This window comes from Cervus canadensis, chromosome 12 (genome assembly GCF_019320065.1).
Source record: "Cervus canadensis isolate Bull #8, Minnesota chromosome 12, ASM1932006v1, whole genome shotgun sequence".
Lineage (NCBI taxonomy): Eukaryota > Metazoa > Chordata > Mammalia > Artiodactyla > Cervidae > Cervus > Cervus canadensis.
This window is the reverse complement of record NC_057397.1, coordinates 32,146,993-32,168,300: the sequence shown is the minus strand read 5'-3', so window position 1 is coordinate 32,168,300 and position 21,308 is coordinate 32,146,993. Positions and strand designations below refer to the sequence as shown.

The following is a 21,308-nucleotide window of genomic DNA, read 5'->3' as shown; positions in this document are numbered from 1 at the left end:
CTCCCAAGGAAGCAGCTTTGCAAATGCAACTTACTAACATTTTAATGGGCTTCCTGGGTGGCTCAGTGGTAAAGAATTTGATTGCCAATTCAGAAGACTCAGGAGACAGAGGTTGGATCCTTGGGCTGGGAAGATACCCTGGAAGAGGAGATGGCAACCCACTCCAGGATTCTTGCCTGGGAAATCCCATGGACAGAGGAGCCTGATGGGCTACAGTCCCTACAATTGCAAAGAGTTGGACACGGCTAAAGTGACATAACACATAGCCAATTAAGAATGAACAACAAAATTTTAAAGGAATCTTCACTTTTAGTTTTGAAATCATGAATAGTCAAAGAAATGGATCCTTAACTATTTACTGTATTCTTGGACTGAATAGCCGTTTAGTTGAGGTTGTCAAGCCTTTTACTTAATTTCTTTTAAGCTATTTAAGTAGTTAAAGTATTCATTAATTCAGGTATTTCTCCCAAATATTTGAGATAATTGCCATTTCCCTCAATTATCTAGATACTTCTAAGCAAGATAATTGTTTTAATGAATAAGATAAAAAAATTGTTTGGCCACGCTGTGCAGTGTGTGGGGTCTAGTTCCCTGACCAGGGATCGAACCCATGCTCCCTGTATTGAAAGTGGAGAGTCTTAACTACTGGACAGCCAGTAAGTCCTCAAGATCATTTTTCGAGTAGTTTCATATTGCCAGATATATGTCTTAAGCTCTCCATTTCTTTTCCATTTCTGGTTTGTGTGTGTGTGTGCACACGTGAGTATATTGGCTAAATTATGAAAAGAGTCTACTTTGTTGAGGAGAATCAGTAATTAATTGTTTTAAAGTTTCTTACCAATTAATAACATTACCAAAACTTCATTAACTGAGCTGCAAAGATGCATGACATTTATGAAAACTGGGTGTATAATATTAATTAAATGTTGTCATTTAAGCACTGAAGATCACTATGCACATCTCAGAATTATGATTTATTAAAATGCTCTAGGAATTATCTGGGTTTCTGCTCCCCACCCCCCGCCCCTCCTCAGCATATTTACATATTAGTGAAACATCCTGAAAGCAGTTGAAAACTGAGGAATGGATGGGTCATGATGTTTATAAGATAGTGGTAAATCTGTATCATTGAGAATGGGCTGAAATATAAAAAAGGGTTGCCACATATAAAATGATGTTATTTATTCAGGCCATCCCTGATACAAAATGCAGGACTCTTTTTTTTTTTTTAAAGTTCTACCAGTTTATTGCTACCAACCCATCTCCTTCCACCCTTGTGCACACATGCTCAATCATGTAACCCCATGGACTGCAGCCTGCCAGGCTCCTCTGTCCATGGACTTTTCCAGGCAAGAATACTGGAGTGGGTTGCCATTTCCTTCTCCAAAAATGCAGAACTCTTAAGAAGAGTATGAAAGAATTAGAACTCAAAGCATTTTTGATGATCACCGTTGACATTTTTATCTGCTAGTTTCTTTGGTATTTTTAGAAGTATATTAACTTCTCATTTTGAACTATTAAATATTACATAATAGCTGTATGATCTCCAGTCAGGTCTAAAAATTCATGCTCTGTAAGTGGTGATTTTACTCTAGAAATGTTCTTGCATGCTTGCTAAGTTGCCTCAGTTGTGTCTGACTCTTTGCGACCCCATGGACTGTAGCCCACCAGGCTCCTCTGTCCACAGGAGTCTCCAGGCAAGAATACTGGTGTGGGCTGCCATTTCCTTCTCCAGAAGTGTCCTTGAGAGCTTGATAAAGTGTGTGAATAAATTGGAAAATTTAACGTAATAAATTCATGAAAACATCTCAAAGATAGCTTTGCTCTGAAAATTATAATAGCTCCTATGATAATTCAGGATTTTCTTTTTAAAGCCTAGGACTTTGTATTGATATTTCTTTTTTCTTATTTGACTATTGTATAAAATCAATATCTTTCTGCCAGGAGAACACTGTAAGGATGGGTTAATTTTATTTATTTATATATTTATTAAAAAAAAATTTTTTTTAATGCTTTGATCTTGGTGTTTGTTGAGTGTTAAGAGTGATTTCAGTGGTGGTTTCATTTAAATCATGTGGGAGGCCATTTGGTGCAGTGTATGTGGTCCTTGGAGTCAAACACTCTGGCTGAAATCTGCTGCTTGCTAGTTTTGTGACTTGGGTATATCCCTTAGCATTTCAAAGGTCAGACTCCTTCTGTAAAGCAGAAACTAATTAAACTTATTTTTAAGATATTTGTTGGGATGATTATTGTGTTTAAAAATCAAGGAGGAGGCACTTAACAAGTGCTAGTTTTCTTCCACTTTTTCCCCCTTAAGTCTTCTCTTAGTTTTTATTGGGACCACTTCATTGTGCTTATGTCTTATGCTGCCAGTTATCTTTTCTTGTGCATTTTGCTCCTGACAAGAAGAGTTCTGCACAATTTTTTTTTTTCAGGAAGGGGCATGGTTCTTTTTATCATTTATATTTAACACCAGACATTTCATACAATATAACTTCAACAAGTAGCTACCGATTGATTAATGATTAAGGAATAAGGTGTTTTGGTGTAATTGACTATGCTGATGATCTGATAACCAGATATGACCATTCCATACTTGAAGACTTTGGAAATAATAACATACACTTAACACTAAAGTGATATTGAATATAACATCATCATCCTTTGGTAGCTCTGAAGATACTTTAAAATCTTGTATTGCTCAGAATTGTAATGTTAACCATGAAGTTGAATATAATTATAGAAGTACTAATAATGATAATTTTACAGCTGACATTGACTGAACACTTAGTAAGTGTTTAGAGTTTTGTGTCATTGTCTCATTTATCCCCTCACAAACTCTTGGCAGTAGATAAGTTATGATCCCCTATTTATAGATGAGGAAACTTGTCTAAAGATTAAGTATCTTTTCTAAGATCACAGTCAGCCTGTGACAGAGACCTACACAGACAGCTGATGCTGAAGCTGATGGTCTTACCAACCACTTGAATATTGAATCATAATTGTCTTCTTATAACAGCACTGAACATTGCTTCTTATTTTAACACAAATGCCTGATGTTAGATTGGTCATTTCCCATATTTCTTTCTCATAAAAGTAGCCTGTAAACCAACATCCCAATGAAAATTTATTACTGTAAGTTATATAGTGTTGTATGAGGAAGAAACACAAAAAGCTTAGGCATAGTAACTTAGTAAAAGTGTTTATTGATAAATTATCTTCTTTATTGTTAGATAACAAAGAGTCAGGGATTATTGTCTTTTAATTGGGATGAATTTATTCTATTCCTTCATTAATGAGGTGGTTACAAAGTAAAATACATAAAATTAGGACAATAATAGCATTTAATTTATAAGGTTGCTGTGAAGATGAAGTGAGAAGATTCCTACAAAGGGTTTAGCACACTATCTTACACATAATAAATGCCCAGTGTTATCTTTTGGTAATAGTTCTCTTGTCAATGACTGTAGACTTTGACTATAAATCTTTCTCTAAATATAAGAATAAGCTTTATAGTGAGCCCTAGTGTAAGCAGTCTTACTGTGATAGAACCAATTCTTGTGGATTGATGTGGGTGGGTGGTAACATTAAAGGTGTTGTAAAAAGTTTATTTCAGACGAATGTCTATAAAATTCAATGGATAGCCCTGATGATGCCTATGAGGGTAGGGACCTTTGTACATGAGATGATTTCACTTATGTCTTAGCGTTTCTCTAGACTTGGATCCTTCCTGGGAGAATCATGTTTCTTCGAGTGCCCGGACGGCAAACAGGAGTTGTGTCGTACCTATGGCTGTTTACCTGGAAGGTGTTTTTTGGCAGTGACCTACCCATCCCTGGGAGGTAAATTTAATCTGCTCTTAACAGCTGGCGTGCTCTTCTGAGTCCTTACTGTAATTACCCAAGTAAATGTCATACCACATATTTGGAAGGTATTTTTCAGATAATGTATGTTTCTCTGTCATCCTTATGGCAACCAATTAGGAATGAAACTGGAGATGGAAATCTAAATAGTGAGTGTCTTTTTCCTTTAGACGGCTTCTAAAACTCCTGCTACTAACAGTTCCAAAAATATTTTGAGATTTTCAGCTCTAGTGGGATTAATTTGTTCAATAGTAGGAAATTATATTCTCCTTTTTTTTTGGCTGCACAGTGCAGCTTGTAGGATATTAGTTCCCTGAGCAGGGATTGAACCGACACCCTTGGTAGTGAAAGCGCAGAGTCCTAACCAGTGGGCCACCAGGGAATTCTCCTATATACTTCTTATAATTAAACTCTTGTTGCTTTTTTTTGTATTTTGGAGATGTATCCATAAACGGAGAGAAGATAGGCTTTAGTTTCAGATGGAGCCAAGTTCTCATTTTGACTCTAGCACTTATTTCATTTTGACTCTAGCACTTGTTAATTGCTGATCTTAACTGCTTGAGGACTCAGCTGCCTCATCTGTAAATTGGGAATGAATATCATTTCCGCCCCCCACAAAGTTGTTAGTGTTGAGTGGATGGAAGATGGAAAGTGCCTAGTGTAGTGTCTGGAAGATAGGTATTCTGTTTTCACAGTTCAACTGAAATATTCCTTGGGGTTTGTGTTCTTAGAAATTGAATCTTTGAGAAATTGCCAATTCTGGAAAGATGGACTTTACCAATGAAATGGGCCTTTGTTGCTGCACATGGGCTTTCTCTAGTTGCGGCAAGCCGCGGCTGCTCTCTCGTGGCCTGCGGGCCTCTCGTGGCGGTGGCTGCCCTTGCGGAGCGCAGGCTCTCGTGTGCTTTGGGCCTCGGTAGTTGTAGCACATGCGCTCGGTAGTTGTGATGCCTGGGCTCCGTTGCTGCATGGCATGTGGGATCGTCCCAGACAGGGGATTGAACTGGTGCCCCTTGTGTTGCGGGGTGGATTCTTAGCCACTGGACCACCAGGAAAGCCCCAGGGAAGCATTTTTAAAGGAAATGTGAGGGAGGGATATGGCAGGATATGTGATCGACTTGAGCATAATCTGTAGTTGATGGTAGCCCCCAGTAGGTCTGGGGGCTGAGTGCTCACAGTGCTCACAGTCATCAAGTAGTTAACTTCTTCCATTTGGTGGGAGTATTAGCATCTGTAAAACAACAGTTTTCCTGGCCCAACTGCTATTTTTGTCATTACAAGTTCACATCCATTTAATTCTTGAGCGAGACTTTAGAGGCCTGGGAGACTATGGCTTTAAAAAAAAAAACAAAACAAAGAGGTCATCAGAGGGCATGGTGGTGGTGGGGAGGGGTGTCTGTCCTGGGAGGGCCTTAAAGGTTACTTATCAGTTCTGTTTAGGTCTTATTTAATTTTAGCATTGTTTTTAAATTTTCAACGTACAGGTGTTGCACATATTTTATTGAATTTATTTCTAAGTATTTTTTGATTCTGCCGTAAATGGTTACTTTCTGATGGTATGGAAAAACCCAAATGAACCTTTTGGCCAACCCAGTACTTTCAAAAATATTTCTAAAAGAAGACAGTGAATTTCAACTAGCTACAGCTCACTATGATCGTGAGGGAAAAATACTCAGGATCTACTTAAAGCCCTTTCCCTCATCTTCTCATCTGTGACCTAAGATGTTCTCTGGATGTCTTAGCAAAGTGATAGACTCTCCCTTGACGGCTGTGGCAGCTGTTCTTTTGCTCTCAGGCCTGTGTCAAAATAACTGAATCACTTAAAAGAAAAAGAAATCACTGCTCAAAATAACCGAGATCAAAAGTTTCTTACCTGTCTGTGCTTGTGAGTGGAAGCATGAGTGAGGGGATATTTTCCTTTGACCTGATGCTCTGATGCTACAAAGTTCCTTGGCTAATTTTCAAGAAACTGCAAGTTGAATTTCAGTTGGTGTCACTGCTGCCGTTTGGCAGTCTAGTGTGGCTTGATTTTCATGTCCTCTTGTTGTATGAAGTAAGTGTTGATGTTAAAAAATATTCCAAACCTAAAAGTTGAGAGTTATATTTTATTCTGTGGAAATTTTTAGGACTCCAAGCCTGGGAGATAGTATCTCAAGAGACCCTGAGATAACTGCTTCGCGGAGGCTGGGGGACAGGGGTCGGAGGGGAAGGAAACAGGTTATATAGAAATTTGCAACAAAGGGCAGGTAGTCTGAACGTCACAAGTATCTTTGTGAATTAAAGAAAACCAGATATCCCAAGTTAAGGAATTTAGCGCTTTTCTGTGTATGGGAAGATGCAAGAGTCTGGACTCACTGAAATCATTCCTTTCATATGCATCTCAGCTACAAGGTTGGTATCCTTTGTTTCTCACATTCTGAGCTTCCTTGGGGCTCACCGTTGGGAATGGCTGCAGCCTGATGGCTGTAGGATCACAGGTATTCTCCTTCCCCAAGTGCCCTGTGTTGTTCAGTTGCTAAGTCATGTCCTACTCTTTGCGACCCCATGAACTGTGACATGCCAGGCTTCCTTGTCCTTCACTATCTCTCAGAGTTTATTCAAACTCATGTTCTTTGAGTTGATGATGCAATCTTCCATCTCATCCTCTGTCACCCTCTTCTCCTGCCCTCAATATTTCCCAGCATCAGAGTCTTTTCCAGTGAGTTGGCTCTTCTCATCAGGTGTTCCAGCTCACATTGGAGGGCTGGAATCACTGATGACTGTGACATCCTTGTTTATATTGTTATGGCAGGAAATATTTCATTTTTTAGTAGTAACTGTGCCTCCAAACATATTCAAGAGGGCAACCTCCTGTTATTATGTCCCAAATGAGTTTGGTGGTTATTGGAGGACCTTAGGCAGGTGTGCAAAATGCTCTGTGTGGGAGCATTCTGGGTGCAATCCCAGGTCCTGAGACTGAGCCTAAATTTTACATGTAACCTAAACCCTTATCAGCATCGGTTTCCAGCAGCTTGTAGGGTTTTGACTGGGCCTCTTGGTTTTCCACGTCCAGTGAGGCTCATGGTGAGGAGTTCTAGAGTATTTTCTTGGGATTTAGGGTGTAGGGGAGCAAAACTTACCACTTCAAACATCTCTTTGGCCTGTGGATTGTTTTGAGCTGAAAATAATCAAGGCCCAAAAGACTCAGGAAGAACATTTGACCTTCCCCTAACTGCCTAAAGAATGTGGATATAGGACCTGTTCTAGGAGGGGAGCCATTGCCTCCTATAAATAAACTACAATAGTAAGAAAACTTTCTTAAGATGTAAGAAATAAAAAGTAGTAAATAATTTTTTAAAAAAAACTTTAAAGTTAATTAAAAATTAAAACCCTGATGAAAAATATTTTAAAGATAAAATGCATTAAAAAATAAAGATCAAAAAGTAAAAGAGTTAATGATGTGAAAGAGATACTAGATTATAATAAAGGTTAAGTCTACAGGAGAAGCATTAAAAATGTGAAGATAAATGGGATTAAAAATAGAAGTTAATGGACTTTTACATAAAAAGCATAAGCGATGACAGAATAGGGTAAAAAGTAATTTAAGGAGATCAAAATGGAGGATCTGAAGATAACAAAACTGGTGAACAGATAAGTGAAGGAAAGATGGCCGAAAGCAGGCGAGGTGACAGTCCTTAAGTTATTGCTGATCAGCCTTCCCCAAGAGTGGTGGTGGTGGTGGTTTAGCCGCTAAGTATTGTCAGACTCTTGCAACCCCAGGGACTGTAGCCTGCTGGGCTCCTCTGTCCATGGAATTCCCCAGGAGTGGTCCTGGCCAAACGTGCTGTGATGTCCAAGGTCAAGGTGAAAGCTAGTCCCTTCCACTGAAGGGGGGTGGCTCTTTCCCATCAGGTGTGACATCTTAAGTCCCCAAAAGTACATGGCTCAGTTTGGTTTGTGGGTTGGGGTTATAATCCTCAGGCTATGACTGTCTGGTTTTGTGCAACATATGCAGTAACAAAGTTCCAAATTGTTCTTATGATCTTAGAGCTATAACCCCAGTCAAACTCTTGTGATAGGGAAACACTGACATCAGGAAGGGATTATTTGTTGTTATTGTTGTTTTTAGAATTAAAAAACATGTATTTATTTTTCTGTGGCATGTAGGATCTTCATTTATTTTAATGCAGAATTGTTATTTGCAGTATGCAGACTCTTAGTTGCGGCCTGAGGGGTCTAGTTCCCTGACCCAGGATTGAACCTGGGCGTTTGGAGTGTGGAGTCCTAGCCACTGGACCGCCAGAGAGAAGTCCTGGGAAGGGATTATTAAGTGAAGTATGTCACGGCCACGTGGTGACACACCATTTAGCTGTAACAAACATTCTTGAGAAATATTTATTGACATAGGAAATATCTGAGGTATTATGTGAAAAACATTATGGAACAATAGGTCCTGTATAACTGCAGCTACTTAAAAAGTTTCTACAGCTATGACTAATATAACACAATTGACACCATTATGTGGATGGTAGCAATTGTGGAAGATTTTAAAAAACAATAATTTTTTGTGCTCTTGAGGGCTTTCTCTGCAGTGAATCCATGCTATATTCTGAATCATTAGAAAAACCCTAAGAGTTATTGAAGAACAACAGAGATGTGTGCTTGGCGCTTCCCTGGGAGCTCAGCTGGTAAAGAATCCTCCTGCAATGCAAGACTCTGGTTTGATTCCTGGGCTGGGAAGATCCCCTGGAGAAGGGATAGGCCACCCACTCCAGTATTCTTGGGCTTCCCTCGTGGCTCAGATAGTAAAGAATCTGCCTGCAATGCGGGAGACCTGAGTTCGATCCCTGGGTTGGGAAGATCCCCTGGAGGAGAGCATGGCAACCCACTCAAGTATTCTTACCTGGAGAATCCCCCTGGACAGAGGAACCTGGCGGGCTATAGTTCATGGGGTTGCAAAGAGTCGGACCTGACTGAGCAACGAAGCACAACACAGCACAGACGTGTGCTCAGCTTCAGAAGTTCTTCTTTGCTGCCCTTCTGTGAGGAAAGAGAGGTCTAGATATTCCCTCTTCCCACTGCCATCTGTCCAACAAGGGATAGTGATTCCAGAAAAGGTCCTTTTTTTTAAAGTTACTATAAGGTTGTTAAGTATGCCTTCTGTTAAAAAATGTATGTTTGATATATACAAAATTAATATTTATTAGAGAATGAATAGGTCACCTTTCAGCACACAAAAAATACAATGTAATATTTCTTCAGTGTTTATTATATGCCCTGGGCTTCCCTTGTGGCTCAGCTGGTAAAGAATGGACTAGTTAATTCTGGACTAGGTAATTCCATGAACTAGTCCACGGGGTTGCAAAGAGTCATACATGACTGAACGACTTTCACTTTCATTATATGCTGTGCACTTTATGTGCATAATCTTATTTAACATCTTTTTCTGCCCCCCCTGAGGAAAGTGGAGGATAAATAAATAACTTTTGCTCTTGCACAGAAGCAGGGGGAAAGTAGAGGTCTAACCTGAGGCAGTTTAACTCCAGGATCATGTTCCCACCACTGGACTGACTTCAGTGCTTCCTGTGTGAATTATTTTGTGTTTTAGGTCTTGGAGAAATTTTAGAAATGCATAGTTCTTGCTGACTCCCTCGAGGAGCATCCAACCTAGTTGGAAAGATAAAGAAGTGAGGCGTAGCAGTAATACACACCTGTTCCAGTGGCAGCACTAGGTAATCGTTGATGTGACATCCAAGGACAGACATTTCTGGGGCTTCCAGAGGTCAGAGGGAAGGAGCTTTGATAGATAGGGAGTGTAAGCACATGGGGGCCAGAGAGCTACAGTTGAGTGTTAGTCGCTCAGTTATGCCCCATTCCCTGTGACCCCATGGACTGTAGCCCTCCAGGCTCCTCTGCTCATGGAATTCTCCAGGCAGGAATACTGGAATGGGTAGCCATTCCTTCCTCCAGGGATCAAACCTGGGTCTTCTGCATTGCAGGTGGATTCTTTACAGTCTGACCCACCAGGGAAGTCAAGCAATAAATATCATGTTCTGGAAAAAAGGACTAGGGAGTGACCATGCAGCCAGCACCAGGTGAGCAGAGATTCTGGGGACAGATCAAGTCTGAGGGGGCGTTGCTGAAAGACATCAATGCACAACTGGGCAATATGAGATGAAGACAGAGTCAGGAGAGAAATAATATCCAAACTATAGGAGACAGGTTAGGGGTCAGGTGAGGACAGAACTGGTAGATGAGCAGTGAAGAGATGGTATGAGAAGAGAGGAACAGTATCATGACTTCAGGTGGCTCAGTATCTAAGTCCGTGACCAGTGAACAACTGATGGAGAAACTCTACGTGTTGGTAAGAAAGGGAGGAAGCTGATCCAGACCAAGGAGAAGCCAGAGGCATAGAATAGGGAGCAAGGGACATAGTCATTCTTTAGCCATCATATTGTTCTAAAATACAGTGTTTTAATGGAAAATTTGAGGTTTAGTGAGGCCAATAGATTAGGAGACAATTACCTTTGAGAAGATAGTTTTCTACTCACAGTTACCAAGAAGGGGTGCACATGGGACTTCTCTAGTGGTCCAGTGGCTAAGACTCTGCTTTCCCAAGGCAAAGGTCCTGAGTTCCATCCCTAGTTGGGGAACTAGATTTTGCATGCTGGAACAAAGAGTTTGAATGCTTCAACTAAAGATTCATTGTGCTGCAATGAAGATCAAAGATCCTGAATGTCACAGCTAAGACTCAGCGCAGCCAAGTAAATAAACATTTAAAGAAAGAAGGTGTGTACATGATGCCATAGGAACCGCATGAGGAAGCACCAGGGTCAGTTACAGGTACAGAGAGGGAGGGATTGTGAGCTAGAGCCTTGATTTTGGTTTCCCCATAGAAGAATGAGTTAGGCAAGGTAAGCAGGTGTAGGATTGACTAGTCTGAATAATTTCAGAGGGCTCTGGGGTGTGGGCGCTGTCTGTCCCTAGTTGTCTGGTATCTGAAGCAATTTTCCAGGTAAGTGATGATGGCGGCTTGGACCAGGGTGGAGGTAGGGAGCTGCATGTTAGAACTGATTTGATGGTAGAACCAGCAGGATTTACTAATATAGATTCCAGCTGTGAGACGGAGACTAATGGGCCACGTACACAGTATTTTACTGAAAAGTACACTGGGGGTGGGGCTTCCCAGGTGGTGCTAGTGGTAAAGAATCCACCTGGACAGAGGAGCCTGGTGGGGTATGGTCCATGGGCCTGTAAAGAGTCAAACACAACTGACTGAGCACATCCCGGGGTTATGTGCTTCATACCTCTTACTGAATGACTAGAGTGATTTATTTACTAAATGGGATCATGTCAGTAAGTTATATGTACATATATACTTTTAGTGATATATATTTATAAATATATAAAAAGATACATCTATGTATACCATATAGTTATTTTATGATATGTATCAATAGTAAAGCAGAATATAGTCATATAGTTTTATGTGGAGTATATATATGTAATTCTGAGTTTTTTTCAGTCTTTTTTCAATTTATAAAATAATGACATGTTTCATCGTATACAAATTTTTATATAAAGTATATGCACATTGCAATTTAATGAAATAGATCATAATTTGAATGCATTATAAGAGTTCTTTGAAGGATCTCCATTTTTTAAATTCAATAGTGCTTTATTTTCTTTAAAAATTTTGGAGTACAGTTGCTTTACAGTGTTGTTAGTTTCCACTGTACACAAAGTGAATCAGTTATACGGTACATATACCCCCTCATTTTTGGGTTTCCTTCCCATCTGGGTCACCACAGAGCACTGAGGAGAATTCCCTGTGCTATACAGTAGATTCAAATTAGTTATCTATTTACACTTAGTACTGATGTGTATTTCTGTTAATGAGAGTGATTCCATTGGACTTACATTGTTGGCTATATAATAAAAGTGGATTTTTCTGATTCTGTAGGTGAATTTTAAAAATCTTGACCTATATTTCGTAAAGAATTAGGGTTTCTTGGTGAACATTATTTAATTGATTTTCCATTCACTGCTGATCGAATGGTCATGCCAGCATAGAGTCTGCACATGGCTTCTTGGCACTTCAAGATACTGCATGCAAGTGCCCCAGGCATCAACAGTGTGGCGGAAATACTCTTTCCCCCCGTCTGTGTTTGTAAGACAGTCTCTTTCATGGCAGAAGAACTATTTCGGGGAGATGATTCATGTCACATTTTGTCCTCATTACAGTTTTGAGTTGTAAATGGCGCTGATTTGCCTGGAGGTGTAAACATAAATTTTATCTTCATATGCTTATGGGAATACCTGAATCAGAAAAAGTACTTGCTATTCTTCAGTTCTGTTTTAGGCTATAAACAGAGAGGTTAACAAGATATTTATCAAAATTCTAATTTTATTTTATGAAAAGCATACTTCCAAAAGAATGCCAATTACCTTCCTCTGTGCCTCCATTCTCCATTTCCAAACACAGATGGAGAAGTCTAAGAGCCTAATGTCTTATTGTTACAAGCAGATGATGCCGTAAGATACATAAACACTGTGCTTTTCTCTTTTGAAATGGTGAGAAAAGTGTGAGCAGGTGTTAAATTACCATCTGTAGTTATGAGTGACAGGAAGTATAAGATTATTCAATGCTTATTTAGGTGCAGCTGATAAAGTCAGGATTTTGATTAGTTCAAATTTGCTTTCTGGTAAATAGGGACTATTTAAAGGCTATGACAAATCACTTATTTATTCTTTGGTGAAAATGCATGATAGCAACAGAAAGGAGAAGCATGTGTCACCTGAGTTTGTGATCATGCCTTGTACACAGGAGTATCTTAAAGGTGTTTATTGATTTGTCCCCAAATAACTGAGTTTCAACAGGGTAAACACATGTTTGGAGTGTGGCTAGATTCTTCTGTGACTTTCAAGGAATTTCATATTCTATCTCAAAATTTTTAAACTGGCAACATATTATTTATTTATTTTTGAACGTTTATGTATTGTTGTATTGGCTGCAGGGAGAGGCATGTGAAATCTCAGTTCTCCAACCAGGGATCAAACTCATACCACCTGCATTGGGAGTCTTAACCACTCGACTGCCAGGAAAGTCTGCAGCAATATATTATTTTTTATAAATTTCAATAACAGCAGTGGAAACAATATAAAGCCTTGACAATGTATTTGTTTTCGTTATTATTATTTTGCTATTAGCCCGTTTTGGTGACCACATGTTTTTGGACAGAATGACGTTTCTGATCTACTGACAGTAACCTCCTCTCCCCCTTTAGATGTGCTTTGAAATTTTTTCTAATTCAACTGTGGGTTAGTGCTTTCTGACCTTCTCACTCATGCATTTAAGGAGATTTATTAACCTTTAGGTAAGATTCCTCAATTAACAATAAACCAAATGCATTGTGAGGTGTTCTTTGATTCTAAAGTGGTGACTTGAAAACATTAGTGGTTTGAGGGTGCTTGATTAAGCAGCTTTACCAGTTCAACTGAATCCAATTTCATGGCAAAATTGGTTTTCAGTTCCCTCAGCCCGTTAGAATATTCTAGCTGGGATCAGTGACATTCCTTGTTTCCCTGTTTTCTTGAGACTACTTTGATAGCCTGTCTTGGTTTTCCAGTAAACTACCTCAATAACTAGCCCAGGTCTGTATTTTCAGAAGCAACCAAAGAAGTTCTGATGTACTAAGAGGACGACAGGCAACAGTTAAATAAAGGACATAGTTTAAAGCCCAAATGTCAACATAGATGCTCTAAAGTTCTCTGTTTTGGGAAATTGTTAACTGGATTTAACTGTGACATAAACATGGTATGACTGAAATTGGACAACCGCTGAAAGAAATAGCACGAGGTTATATTTCACATTTCCCTTTCTGTCTTCCCAGCCATCATGTATGTCATGGGAGCACTCGGTCCTGCAGTGGGATATTTACTAGGTGGACTTCTTATTGGTTTTTATGTTGATCCCAGAAATCCTGTTCACCTTAACCAGGATGATCCTCGTTTCATTGGAAACTGGTAAGAATTGTTTACTGCACCTTTCATTTCACTTGGTATTATGATAGTTAGAGTCATAGTCCCCTTGTAGTTAAAATAAGAATTTCCCCAACGGGAAGATGAAAAATAGCTCAGTGTCACCTAGAAGGTGGTGGTAAGCAGGATAATAATCTCCAAAGATATCTTTGTCCTAATTCCCAGATTTATGAATTTACCTTTACATGGCAAAGGGGACTTTTGCTGATGGAAGTTTAGGAACTTTAGATGGGGAGATTATCTGGGATGATCCAAGTGGGCCCAGTATAATCACAAGGGTCTTTAAAAGGGAAGGAGAGAGGCAGGAGGGTCAGAGTGAGAGAAGGAGTTGTGATGATTGAAGCAGAGGTTGGAGTGATATGCTTTGACAGTGAGCAGAGGACCACAAGCCAAGGAATACAGGTTGATTGCAGAAGTTCGGAAGATCAAGGAAGTAGGTTCCTCAGTAGAACCTCCAGAAGGAATGCAGCCATGCCCATCTTTTATTGACACTTCTGCCCTCCAGGGGTTACAGCTTCCCAGGTGGTACTAGTGGTGAAGAACCCACCTGCCAATGCAGGAGCCTTAAGAGACGCGGTTCAATCCTGACTCGGAGAGCTCTCAGATGATGCATTTGTGTTGTCTTAAGCCACGCAGTGTGTGGGGATTTGTTATCACAGCAATAGGAAACCAACACAGAGGAGTTGGGATCAACAGCTCAATCCACATTCTTTAGGATGAAGATGGCTGTTTTCTTCCTAGCAGAGGGAAGGAAAAGGGGAATGTGGCTGTGTTGGGACCTCCCTGTGTACTTGAATTAGAACTTGCATCGTCTTTTCTGGGCCTTTTAGAAGATATCTTCTCCCCACTTATTGTATTTGTCTTTTGCTTCGTCCTCATCCACTGCCCCGAACTCTAACTCTGTTTCCATGGTTCCACTCTTAGTGAGTCTTTTCCCTAAGGAATAGTTCATTTCCCTGGATGTGCTGAAGATTAATTACTCTCTCGCTTGCACGCCTTTTTTGTTTAAATTACTTTTATTGGCACAGAGTGGCTTTGCAGTGTTGTGTTGGTCTCTACCGTGCAGCACAGTGAATCGGCCGTGCATTTACACCTCCCCCTCCCTTTCGGTCACTTGATAGCCTTTAATTGTCTTGCTAAATACGTAAGCTTTGGATTTTATTTTCATATATTTTTTTTAAAGTTGGTATGCTGTGTTTTCATTTTTATCCAGTTCAAGAATATATTTTTTTCTTTTTTCTTTTTGGCCACTCGACAAGTAGAGATTGAACTCCTGCCTCCTGTAGTGGACACAGGGAGTCTTAAACCCTGGCCCACCAGAGAAGTTCCTAAGTTTAGAGTTTAGAAAGAGAACCCCAACTTTGGATGATAGGTTACTTATTCATATATATCCAAGGGCTGCATTTGAATTCTTCCCAGTTCTGAACTTGAACATGATATTTCTTCACAATTGCAAGCACTCAGAGTATTGGCATCCCAGATTTATTTAACATGGCTTGGTACTGGGTATACATTGATAAGATATTTTCATTTTAGAATAGAGAATTTCATTATTAGAAACTAGTGTTGGGTAATTACTTCCTAAAGAGTTTCTTAGACTACTTGTGTTCTCTCTGTGTTTCATTTTATAATGAAATTCTTACGATAATAACTTCATAACTTGAGCTATGTGGGAATAATGTTTAACACTATTTTCTAAGTGGTTAATAAATATTAATTAAATTATAGAACACTTGTTATTTTCATAAGTAAATAGTCTTTGAAGGTGGAAGTGTTAAGATCTATAATAGATGAGTCTGTCCTGGTAGAATTTTCAAATCGTACAAAAGGGAGTTCCCTTGTCAGCAGGAGGGGAATAACACAGGAATTTTATGTTCTTGGTCAACAGTAAAATTTTTGATCTCAGTTACTATTTTCTTTGTAGTTCTGAAATAATTCAGAGGAAGAAATTATTTTTTCAGAAGAAGAAATTTTTAAAAAAATTCTCAGAAAATTAGGTTATTAAAATGTATCTGCGACCATCCCATGTATAATCTGTGTTCTGTATAGATGTCATGAGAAGAGCATGGCAAAATGGAGGGAGAGAAAAAGACAAGGAGGGCCAGATCAGGGGCAGAGAGAAGGCAAGGAAGCAGGTGTTTTAAGATTATAAGTGCTTTATGCTGTTTTTGCTAAGTTTTCCAATATGTATCAACCCAGTTGGTAGCAAAGTGAAGCAACTAAGTGTAGACTCTTGGATTTAAATCCCGGTCTGCCACCTAATAACTGTGTGACCTTAGGGAAGTTACTTAACTCCTCTGAGCCCCAAGGCTTTTTTTTTTTTAATCCTCCAAATGGAAATAGTTGCAGTACCTACTTCATGCAGTTGTTGTGAGGAATAAATGAGTCTGTGTATGTGGAGCTCTAAGTAGTTCTCCCTACATAATGTGTGCTAGCTATTATTCAGTCTTTTGACTTTAATCTGTGCTCAAGTAGTTTTATTCATTTTAATGGCTCAATATTAGTTCTACAAATGTTAAAAGTTGTCCATATAGAAATGTTTTCTTTAAAAATGAATTTTGTCTGTTGAGTAGCCCCGTTTTTAACAGACTTCTAACCTTGAACAGAGACAGAGTTATGTGATACAACATTAGTTTTTATGATGCCCAATGATGATGGCTTCCCAGGCGACTCTGGTAAAGGACCTGTCTGCCAATGCAGGAGACACAAGAGACACAGATTCGATCCCTGGGTTGGGAAGATCCCCTGAAGAAGGAAATGGCAACCCACTCCAGTATTCTTGCCCGGGAAATCCCATGGACAGACGAGCCTGGAGGGCTACAGTTCATGGGGTGGTGAAAGAGTCGGACGCGACTTAGCAACTAAACAACAGCGCAATAATAATGATAGGTTTTTCGGTAAACATATACTGGAAGAGAGAAGGAAGGAGTAAGTGAATAATGCTAATATTAATTGGGTGCTCACTATGTGTCAAACATTACATTAAAACCTTTACTGACATTTTCACTGAAGCATTATAAACAACCACGTGTCATCACTAAGTGTATGCCCATTTTGCAGATGAGGAAATTGATGGTTGGCAATTTGAACATCTTGCCTAAAGTCTGAGAGTCAGTGAGAGCTGGATAAGAAACAGTCCAGAGTGGAGATTTTAGTCAATGTACTTAACTGTGCTCCCTTCATGAAGAATCTCTGGGTATTGGCTCATGAAAGGGGTCCTGGCTTTTCAATTCTAGCTCTTACTGATGCATCTTTTTCTACTATATAATGCATACTTCCTTACCTTACCCAGCTTTTCTCAAAGTCCTCTTTGGCACCAACTATCATATGTTCATTTCGATGTTACTGGAGACCAGTTTGCTCTGCTTAGAAATGTCGCTAAACCTTTTTTATTATTTTTGTTCATTTACTGCAATTCTTCCCCTTCTTCTGTTATTTACTCTCCATTCGGAGTCCTTTGAGTATCTATAATATTTGCATATAATTTTAAGTCAGTGGCTTTGGCTGGAGGTGGGGCCCTAAGTACAGATGTAAATAAAAAAACAATACCAGCTACCATGAAATCATTGTTGTTTGGCAGGCTGTGGGGCTCAGTGGTCAAGAATCCGCCTACCAATGTAGGAGATGCAAGAGACACAGGTTTGATCCCTGGGTTGGGAAGATCCCCTGGAGAAGGAAATGGCTATCCACTCCAGTATTCTTTTTTCTTTTTTCACTCCAGTATTCTTGACTGGAGAATCCCATGGACAGAGGAGCCTGGCAGGTTACAGTCCATGGGGTTACAGAAAGTAGGATGTGACTGAGCAGGAGCATACTTTGTCTTCTTAATTTTGATGATTCCCCCCAAAGTTATTATTTCCTTCCTTTCAGGTGAGAAAGCCTATTCAGAGAAGCAAACTAATTTCTCCAGAATCTTAGGGCTAGTGAGTGGTGAAGACTGGATAAAAACCTGGGTCTTCCTGAAGCTATAGCTCAAGAACGGCCCCCTACACTCCGCTGCCTGGCCTCTTCTGGACAGAGTGTGGGAGGTCCAGGGAGCTAAGGAGTTCAGGGAACTTGAATGCAGAGTTTGCAGAAAGAAATTCAAGGAAGTTAAAGTCAGGGCTGGGTTAGGATAGACCTTGTATGCAGCCAAGTACAAAAGGGCCAGGTATTTTCATAGCTATGTTCCCTGCAGATAGACATGACTCTCTTAAAAAAACCGACCCTCATTCAGTCGGTTTATTTATTTAGGTTATTTATTTAGGAAATGTTTTGAGTACCTAACCTGTGTTAGGCCCTGGGTTCATGATTATATTCTGACTCATTGAGATTGCTGGAAGCCTGCTTTGAGAAGGCTCCTCAAAATGAAATCCTTTTCTGATTGTTTTAATATCTTAATTGGATACAACGTTAAGTATCTTTGAAAATAGCACACTGGATTTTTAATGACTGGGTCTAAGAATGATTCTCTCAGCTAAGCTATGACCTTTAGTAGCTGATAACAGCATTTTAATAGAAACACTTGCTTTTCTAAGTAATTAGAAAAAATTTTAATTATTTTTTTTGACTGTACCTAGTAGCATGCGGCATCTTAGTTCCCTGACCGGGGATGGAACTCGTGACCCCTGTAGTGGAAGCGCAGAGTCTTAACCACTGCACCACCAGAAAAGTCCTGAAACATTTACTTTTTACAAATGAATTTTTGCTTTGCAGTGATCTATATGCTGACTGGGTTGTATTCCACATGAAGGCTTAAAATGCTATTTGCATTCTGATAACAACTGATGGAACGTGTTGATACAGAGGCCAGAATATGAGTGTTTATGAACTTAGAAGTTTTGAGGACAGAGTTTGAAGTTGAGGAATCCTAGTTGGACAATTTGTGACCCTATTAGGCAAGACCAGGGACCTCTCTTTGTTAAGAGAAGATTGAAAGGAGACTGAAAAATTGCCCTTGGGGAATTATGCGGGCCAGAAGCACCAAGTCTTAACACATGCTCTAAACAGGGCTAGAATTTGAGGTCTATTCTGTGTTTGCTTCCTCGTCTCGGCAGCATGGCAACTTCAGATGAGTTTAAAGACAGAATCTCGATTCTATGGAAGCTCAAGTTCCACTTCTAGGAAGCTTTCTGACACATTGATTTCCCTTCTGAATTTTTATAGCATTCAAGATCTTCCCAGCACAGGGATCGAATCTGGGTCTCCTGCATTGCAGGCGGATTCTTTACTGTCTGAGCCGCCAGGGAAGCCCTTCTATACCACACGATCTAACAATTATGTACATTCTTGCATTGTGGGGGGTTGTTAGGAATTGTTTCTCATATCTTTAGCTCTTTACAAATAAGTTGTAAGTTCTTGAATGCGAAGATAGAGTGTATCTCTCTCTCTCTCTCTCTCTTTTTTTTCTGGCCACATGATGAGTCCAGTGCCATGTGGGATCTTATCCCTGAGCAGGGATTGAACTGGGAGCACACAGTCTTAACCACTGGATCTCCAGGGAAGGCCCCAGGTGTAAATGCCTTTATCCCTACTCATTCTTGGTTAAGTTTTGGGAAGCCCGGCTAAGAAGGGTTAATACATTCTTAAGTGCTTGCAGAAAAATATTTGAATGCCATCAGCAATTTGAAAAACATTTCACACCAGGTATTTGTTTTTTTTTTTTCTTAAAAAAAGTGTCTTATCAGTTCAGTTCAGTCGCTCATTTATGTCTGACTCTTTGTGACCCCATGAACCGCAGCATGCCAGGCCTCCCTGTCCATCACCAACTCCCAGAGTCCACCCAAACCCATGTCCATCGAATCGGTGATGCCATCCAACCATCTCATCCTCTGTCATCCCCTTCTCCTCCCGCCTTCAATCTTTCCCAGCATCAGGGTCTTTTCTAATGAGTCAACTCTTTGCATGAGGTGGCCAAAGTACTGGAGTTTCAGCTTCAACATCAGTCCTTCCAATGAACACCCAGGACTGATCTCCTTTAGGATAGACTGGTTGGATCTCCTTGCAGTCCAAGGGACTCTCAAGAGTCTTCTCCAACACCACAGTTCAAAAGCATCAATTCTTCAGCGCTCACCTTTCTTTATAGTCCAACTCTCACATCCATACATGACTACTGGAAAAAACATAGCCTTGACTAGACGGACCTTTGTTGGCAAAGTAATGTCTCTGCTTTTTAATATGCTATCTAGGTTGGTCATAACTTTCCTTTCAAGGAGTAAGCATCTTTTAATTTCATGGCTGCAATCATCATCTGCAGTGATTTTGCAGATTTTGCATGCAAATTAAAATCAGCCACTGTTTCCACTGTTTGCCCATCTATCTGCCATGAAGTGATGGGACTGGACGCCATGATCTTCGTTTTCTGAATGTTGAGCTTTAAGCCAACTTTTTTACTCTCCTCTTTCACGTTCATCAAGAGGCTCTTCAGTTCCTCTTCACTTTCTGCCATAAGGCTGTCATCTGCATATCTGAGATTATTGATATTTCTCCCGGCAATGTTGATTCCAGCTTGTGCTTCATCCAGCCCAGTGTTTCTCATGATTTACTCTGCATACAAGGTAAATAAGCAGGGTGACAATATACAGCCTTGATGTACTCTTTTTCCTATTTGGAACCATGTGTTGTTCCATGTCCAGTTCTAACTGTTGCTTCCTGACCTGCATACAGGTTTCTCAAGAGGCAGGTCATGTGGTCTGGTATTCCCATCTCCTTCAGAACTTTCCACAGTTTATTGTGATCCACACAGTCAAAGGCTTTGGCATGGTCGATAAAGCAGAAATAGATGTTTTTCTGGAACTCTCTTGCTTTTTTGATGATCCAGTGGATGTTGGCAATTTTATCTCTGGTTCCTCTGCCTTTTCTAAAACCAGCTTGAACATCTGGAAGTTCACGGTTCACTTTTGGAAGTTCATGGTATTGCTGAAGCCTGGCTTGGAGAATTTTGAGCATTACTTTCCTAGCGTGTGAGATGAGTGCAATTGTGCAGTAATTTGAGCATTCTTTGGCATTGCCTTTCTTTAATGAAAACTGACCTTTTCCAGTCCTGTGGCCACTGCTGAGTTTTCCAAACTTGCTGCCATATTGAGTGCAGCACTTTCACAGCATCATCTTTCAGGATTTGAAATAGCTCAACTGGTATTCCATCACCTCCACTAGCTTTGTTCGTAGTGATGCTTTCTAAGGCCCACTTGACTTCACATTCCAGGATATCTGGCTCTAGGTGAGTGATCACACCATTGTGATTATCTGGGTCGTGAAGATCTTTTTGTACAGTTCTTCTGTGTATTCTTGCCACCTCTTCTTAATATCTTCTGCTTCTGTTAGGTCCCTACCATTTCTGTCCTTTATTGAGCACATCTTTGCATGAAATGTTCCCTTGGTATCTCTAATTTTCATGAAGAGATCTCCAGTCTTTCCCATTCTATTGTTTTCCTCTATTTCTTTGCA

The 21,308-nt window shown here is 40.0% G+C and overlaps 1 protein-coding gene across 2 annotated transcripts in view; it reads left to right on the top strand.

The window, feature by feature from the left end:
* Nucleotides 1-21,308, top strand: part of SLCO5A1 (solute carrier organic anion transporter family member 5A1) — a 148,026-nt gene that overhangs the window by 51,421 nt on the left and 75,297 nt on the right. For both annotated transcript variants that reach the window (XM_043483662.1, XM_043483661.1), the window contains exon 3: nt 13,736-13,868. In XM_043483662.1, the coding sequence (XP_043339597.1) occupies nt 13,736-13,868 (133 nt within the window). The remainder of the gene's footprint in view (nt 1-13,735; nt 13,869-21,308) is intronic.